The sequence below is a fragment of the Anopheles maculipalpis genome, chromosome 2RL (genome assembly GCF_943734695.1).
Source record: "Anopheles maculipalpis chromosome 2RL, idAnoMacuDA_375_x, whole genome shotgun sequence".
NCBI lineage: Eukaryota > Metazoa > Arthropoda > Insecta > Diptera > Culicidae > Anopheles > Anopheles maculipalpis.
The window spans coordinates 24,874,114-24,881,586 of NC_064871.1; the positions used below are offsets into that span (position 1 = coordinate 24,874,114).

The 7,473-nt window shown below is 43.8% G+C and overlaps 2 protein-coding genes across 2 annotated transcripts in view; both read right to left on the minus strand.

Annotated features, from left to right (window-relative positions):
- The window catches only part of LOC126558189 (calreticulin), a 75,711-nt gene that overhangs the window by 15,721 nt on the left and 52,517 nt on the right, over positions 1-7,473 (minus strand). The gene's annotated exons all lie outside the window — the stretch shown is intronic.
- Positions 9-2,381, minus strand: LOC126557316 (exocyst complex component 8). The gene is made up of 5 exons (XM_050213037.1): positions 2,314-2,381; positions 2,061-2,216; positions 1,647-1,980; positions 266-1,577; positions 9-188 (listed from the first exon to the last, which is right to left on the minus strand). Exons 1-5 carry the CDS (start codon positions 2,366-2,368, stop codon positions 9-11), a joined length of 2,037 nt encoding a protein of 678 aa, XP_050068994.1. The 5' UTR covers positions 2,369-2,381.

The window sequence follows — 7,473 nt, forward strand, 5'->3', positions numbered from 1 at the left end:
ATCTCCATTTACAGCACATCGGTCTGATAAACACTACGTGGTTTCGGTTTTGGTGGAACAGTTCGCAGCTGACCGTGTAACTCCATGAGCAGCTCCGGCTTTTTACCCGCAATCCGTTCGAATCGTTTCATCGCGATAGGCAATAATACTTCTGCCATGTACGTTTTGTTCTTCGCTACAAAATTCATCTGAAAGTAAAGATAGGGTACAATATTTAATTGAGCTTTTTGCAGCATGCAAAGGTGCCACGTTCCGAGCTACATACGTCCGCATTTAGTGAGTTGGGTGGTTTGTTCGAATGCTGTGAAAGGAACAGCTCACGGATAAGTATCTCCGCATCGCGTTGCAGTGAATCATACTTCGCTAGATACGCACAGCTCTCCGTCGTTTGGAGCAGATGGCGACAGAAATTAACCGTCGCTTGTGTCAGATTGATCCACGTGTCACCGGTAACGTAGGCACGAAAATCGATGCCCAACACATCGAACTCCTTCAGCAGTGAACGTAGGCCAGTTTTGGTTTGTAAGTTGTACGGTTGCCACGGATCCTCGGTACGACCGATCGAATCGACCAACCGGTAGCGTGCTTCATCTAGCAGCTGCCCAAGCGTACTTCGCAACAAACCCTCCATGTGGTAGGACAGATCGAGCCCGATTTCGCGCAACTTTAGGCACGGTTCGCGCACACCTTCAACCACCTTCGCAACCATCTCCAGCTGAGTGTCCTTTGTGAGATAGTGCTTTATGAGCTGTGAGGCAAAGTACTGCAGTTCCATGTTGCACCAGACGATCAGCGCACTTGTGCAGGAAGCTTTCGTACTGAATGCACGCAGAAATTCACTTGCGACAAGTGCCACATCGCAGAAGAAGAGCTCCGATACGGCCAAATTGTTGCGCCGTGCCTGTCGCTGCGAGGAACGGATTGCACTGGTGCAAACGCGCAACAGTATACCGCAAGCTTCGCGTGATTTGTCCATTTCTACCAGCAGTTTTAGTGGCCGACGGCTCGAGCGTAACGCTGCCTGCAAACTGCGGCTTTGCGAATTGGACAGCTCGTGCATTAGCACCGACGCGAGGGACGCTTTGAGGGATTTTATTTTTTCCACAATTTCTCCGGCTCCGTGGAAGCTACTGTCCTGGGCAAGATGTTCTTCGCACTTTTGCAACAGTGCCAAACAATCTTCAAAGTGTCGCTGTGCTATTTCGGCCTGAATTTCTTCCGGTGCCGTCACGAGCCATTCGGGTGGTAGATTTTCCACGATGACACGACCCATTTCCGAAGCTGTTGGACTAAGGGTGAGCAGCTCACTGTCGGTAGATTTTTGCGGTGCCTCAAACTTCAGGGTTGTTGGTGGTTGAGGAGCTTGCGCCTTTTTCGGTTTCTTCAGCTGGTGGAATTTAATGGCCAACTCGAACTTGTCAATCCAGTCCTGCTTGGTGGCTGAGTTTATGCACTGGAACATGCGTGCACCATCGCTGGTGATGACATTGATCGCATTTTTGTTCACCCCGTCGAGATCTTTGATGTTGATGACGGCGATCTTCTTTGTTTCGTATTCGGTTTGGAATTCAAGCTTTCTAAATGTTAAAAGAATGTAGGGATGATAAGTAGAGAGCATCATTTTCTATCACTGAGAACACACTTACTTCTCATTTCGCACTTTGGCCAGTACGAGCACCTCGTTGAACAAAAACAGATGGATGCGACAAATGGGTCGATAATCGTTCGAATCCAGCTCGATCAGCCCACCTTCGTGGATGAACACTTTATCATCGAGATTTCCCTTGTAGCCGATCAACGATTCCTTAATGAGCTGTATTGCTTTCCGGTTTTGTTGCTCCTCGTTCACATTCGGATCGAGGCTTTGCTCTTCGATAATGTTTTTCTGATCGTCCAGCAACGATTCATCCCGCAGTGTTGTTAGTAAATTACGCTGTTCGATCAATATGTGCGACAGTTGATACATTTCCGACTCGAGATCTACCGTGAGGATGAGGGATGGACGGGAAAGTAGAACAATTATTTCTTATCAACACACAGAATGGGGCGGTACTACATACGCGAGATTTCCTTTGCCGTCTCGATGAACTGCATGTAATTTTCGTACACATGTTTTTTCAGCGTCGATGATACGGTCTCACTTAGGGCTTGGATTTTTTGCTTCGTTTGCTGCAGTTCCGGACCGCCGACACAATCTTGCACTAGATTTTTCACGTCTGTAAACAAAACACGCAAGCAAGCAACAAAAGGAGTTAATGGTGTCGTCATCAACAAAGAATTTGCAATTTACGATGTATTGTAGTCTCTACTTACACTTTTCTGCATTGAAATTATCCTTCTCGAACACGGCTGTGCTTGCTTCAGGCATTTTGAACACGTTTTACAATGATAAAGTACCGAAAAAGGGGCAATAATTAAACACAATTACACTGGGTGGCGATTTGTAAGCATTTCTTTTCCCTACGCTGGATTTGTTGTGACAGTTCGGTTGCGTATGACGAATGTGAAAGCGTAACACCGCGTAACGCCTAAACAATGTGGTAACGCTTGATCTTGCTATGCAGTGCCACGAAAGAAATAGCAAAATGCTAACACAGAATTAAATAGCAGCTATCGATAGCAATCTGTATTGAAATAACAAGATGATTATGTTTCACCCGCTTAATACGTCCGAATATAAAAAGTGGATGAAATACAAAAATAATTCAAATTTAGTACGATAAAAATTTAAACTGCGGATTTTCTACCTAAAATCCTTTGTTCAAAACGCATTCGATACAGATAAGGCGCCTCCTTCACGAGTGACCGTTTGTTGCTTACCGCGAATGGTCCTGCTCAATTCGGCTGAAGAATTTGTTTAACATTACCGATCATGCTCAACATTTTCTCAACGATAATACCGCCAGACTGCCGGATTTTCCGCATCAGTTTATAATGCATTTTATAGACATATTATAGGCCATCCGTGTAGAATGGCCGGGATATGCTCTCGATTCAATGCTCAAGTTTTTGTTTGAAAAGTTCTCAGTTTTACGTCAGTAATCAATTAATGCCTTTCCATGTTAAATTTCTTTAGCACCATACGAACAAGGCATATTCAATGTTGTTTATCTAAATCAACTAATATTGATGTAATTTTTTACAAGACTTGCTACAAAACATGTACATAAAAGCACATACTAACAAAAAAATTTTTTCTTTTGTATTTCATCAACTTAAGACTCATTTCAAAATAACCACCTTTTTAACCATTGGCAAAGTAGTATAACATAGCTTGCTATTGTAGAACAATAATGATAGCTAGTGGTTTTCGCTCTCGCGTATATGCATCATTCGCTCAGAAGCATTTTCCAATAAGATAGCATGAATTGGAGTACACACAGCTAGCTAGGAAGGAAAATGACCACCCAATTCAAATGATGAGTGTTTATTCTCCAACGTTCTCTCATTCCCATACCGTGATCAAACCTACAAGGGAGTATTAAACAAAAACTGACAACAAAGATAAACCTAATGGCAGAGATAACCGGATGTTGAAAATAAGCAAGTTTGCAGAGAGCGATTCAAATACGAATTTTGTTCTCACATGATAACGATAACATATAGATACGAGAAGAGAAAGAAAAGAGAAAAATGAAAAATGAAAAAAGAGAGAGAGAGAGAGAGAGAGAGAGAGTAGAAAGTGAATAAAGATAAAAAAAAACATACGATATTGAAGGAAAGTGTCAGGATCGTAGCTGAACTTGACACGGTTCGAAGGAAAACTGCCAAGAAGCAATTTAAAGCAAAAAACTCTTGGGTTTAACTTAAGCCGATGGTAAAACGTAGTTTTATCCGCATTTCTAGAATGATGCTTTCCGATTAGAAATGGAAGGTATGCATGAATTTGGAGGAAAATTTTTGATTGACAGGTTTTTCAGAATGCCTCCCCTTTGGTATGACGTCCATTGGACTTGCCTTTGCTACAATTTATGGACCCGATTTCCATCTTCTCTTTTCTCTCTCACTCTCACCTTCTCGTAGTAATGCTCATCGGTTCTCTCATTTGGCTAGCGAAGACACACAGTAGGCTCATTTTAGAATTTTCCATGAAGTTATCGAGAAAAGCTGTACGATATGAAGAGAAGGAATTTTCCAATCTCTCTCTTTCTCCTCTCTAGCTTTCATACATTTTCCTTACAACGAAATTCCTCCTCTCCCAAAACATCACGTAGGTACAGAGGGAAATCAGCGAGAATAGGTCACTGAAATTGTTACGGGAGCAACTACTCTCCACGCGTAGCTGGTGTACGTTGTTCGGTCGGTCGGGACGGGTCAGGTCGGTTGGTCTCTTGCTCGATTGCTGGCAAAAGTGGGCTCAGTTTTCAATCTTTTCTCGCACCGTGCCCGTGTGTCATCCGGAGCGACGCCGTCGTAATGGTGACAAACAGGGGGAACAAAATGGAGCAACACTTTCTGTACAAGACGGCGACGGCGGCACCATTAACGGCGACGGCAGCTGAAACCGAGAAGCAAACGGCGGCATCGGCAGCATTCACGGCAGCACCGTTCATGCAGGTCGCTTCCGGATCTACTGCAAATCTGCTGATGCTGCTGCTGGTCCCATCAGTCACGGCCTAAAACTCTTCTACTGCTTCCACCCCGTGCAGCCAACAAGAAGCAGAAGGGACGACGGTGTATGTGTGCGTGTTATGTGTATGTGTGCGCGATAATATTAAAAAGCGTAATTTGTGCGTGTGTGTGTGTGTATGTGTGTGTGTGTGTGTGTACTACGATCCTTTTTGATCAGTTTTTTTTGGGGCACATTTACCCCACCTTCACGCACAGTGAAAACGTTTCAGGCCCTCCATCCCCCATTCCTCTTACAGCCCCCTAGTGCTTAAGGATACTCGAACGACAGTAGAAGTATTCAACGAGTGACTGTGTGTGCGTGTATGTGTCTGGTGTGAGTGTGCAGGAAAAATTGGAAAATCAGTGACGGAGCACAGTACCAAACGGTTTTAGGACTATTTATGACCGTTCGGGAAGCACTCACACACCTTTTGTCCGACACTTAGTAGCGAGCAAATAAGAAACCTTGCTAAAAAATTTATTTGTATTTTCGAAACAGGTGAATTTGATATTCCTCTTTGACCCCGTTGAGGTGACCGTACGAGGGCACACGACGGTTGCGTAGCCGTGTGCGTATGCGAACGTGTGTGCGCCCGCGCGCACGCTCGTGTGCATGTGTGCATACGCGGGGTACATTATTCAACGCTCAACGCGTGTGTGCGCGCGCGTGCTTGCGCGATGGTGTGTGAGTCTTGGGGAGTCGTGCAAGGGAAAAAACAGGGGGTCAAAGAAAGTGGCCGTGAGATGCTGCCTCTGATGATGCGTGTGTACATGAGTGTGTGTGTGTGTGTTTGCGACTGCTCTCGGATTAGATGTTCGAAGTGTATTTGTGTGTGTGTATGTGCGTGAGGGAAGAAGAGAAAAATATGAAGAGAGAGAGAGAGAGAGAGAGAAAAAAAAAGAGCAGGAAAATGAAAAAAGAAATGTTTCAATGCTTTGCATGCGTGAAAAACCCCGCAACCAGGATGGGCGAGAACCCTCACAGTATTAGCCTACTAAGATTAAATGTGTTCTGTAGAAGGAATGGATAGAATTTTTCTTTCGTATGTGTGTGCGTTTGTATGTGAATGTATGTGTGTTTTAATGCGAGTTTTTGCTTAAAAAAAAGGAAAAGAAAAAATAGAAAAGCATACCCAAATGTGCTGCAAAAGAGATGATGATCCCGTCTCACTGACCGTGTGAGAAATAATGTGTGCACAAAAGTTTCGCTCTGTTTCTGTATGTGTGTGTGTGTGTGTGTGTGTGTGTGTGTGTATGTGAGATGAAAATTGAAAATCGTGTTGTTTTTCAAGCGGTGCGATGCCAACACACAAACACACACCCGCTTGCGATCTGTAAATTTTGCAACTGAAGAAAAAACATGATAACATGATCAAAGTAGTCACCGTTGGAGTTGTGCTGATCATTGAACGGATATTTCCGTGTGCGCGCACCAACACAACTACTTCCAAAGGCACACATAAGGGAGTAGAATTGTTCCTTCGGTTTGAAAGTGTGGTGGAAATTATGAATCTTAGCTTGGAGAGCGCACGGGTACGACACGATGAGAACAAAAGTAGTAGAGCACTCTCGTCAGTAATATCATCATGTACTAAAGTTGCCAACAGCGGCCAACAGTCTGTCCATCAATTAGGTCAAAATAGATTATTACAGTGCTACATCGTGCAGGAGCCCAATCACAATTTTATGTCCTGTAAGATCCTTAAAGGATTCTAAATATAGAGATCTCGATCTCCTTGCTCTAGATCGTGTTCTTCTGGACAAATTTAACGAAATTTTCCATTGCACCGATTTATCCAGCCAAGAAATCAATGCTTGGAAAGTAATCTCGGAATGATGATTTTTTTTCTTCTCCCCCAAGTGTGCTCCAAGTGCATGCGTGCGCCTGCGTGTGTACATGTGTGCGTCCGCGTCCCGTGTGTACTATACTTTTCATCTCGGGAGTACTTTTTTTTCTTAGACTGCTTGTGTTCTCATCTGCTTTTCCACGTCGAGCGTATAGAAGAGATTCGTGGTTTTCCATCCACTGAGAGATGGACGTGCGCGCGCACACGTACACAACACACACACACACACTTTCAAGACACATAGAAAGCTATAAGCGATATGGGAATCGCACTTTTCCTACTGCCTTCCTTTCGTTTGAACTAGAGGTGTTGCGTTTATAAATATGTGTGTCTGTGTGAGCTTGTTTTGGGTGTGTTTGTGCACACCCGCAACCGTCCGTCCGTGCATGCACGTGAATGCTGACACTAGCGACCGATCAATGGATGGAGAAGTGTATGCTATTCCATCAGCTCCAACGTAGACAAAACGTGTCAGAAAATGTTTGATTTTGTATTTTTTTAAAATAATTAAATTCAAACAATAATTTTTGCCTATAACTAATATTGTACCACGCAAACTTACAAATAGAAGTAACGTTACTATCGCGAAAAAAAATCTTATCCAGAGGCTCTACATTACCTACCCTTGATCATTATTTCCGCTCACGACGAAAATACATTTCCATTCGCAAAACAGACTGTGGGCAGACACATACATACATACAAAAACACAATTGAGAGCAAATCTCTGTGCACGCGTGAGAAAACGGTCCCACTACGCGTAGTGAATCTGTGTGAGACCACCATTATAAGAATGAATAGAGCAACATAGAGTGTGTGTGTGTTTGTGTGTGTGTGTTTGAGAGCGAGAGAGAGAGAGAGAGAGAGAGAGAGAGAGAGAGAAAGTGTGGGCGAAAATACGGATGTTGCTGCTGTGTGTATATGAGTGTGGGTTTGTTTGTCTGTGTGTGCGCGTGTGCGTGCACCTGTGTGTGCTGATCTTGACTGGTGAAGTTTACCAGCAACCATCAAACCA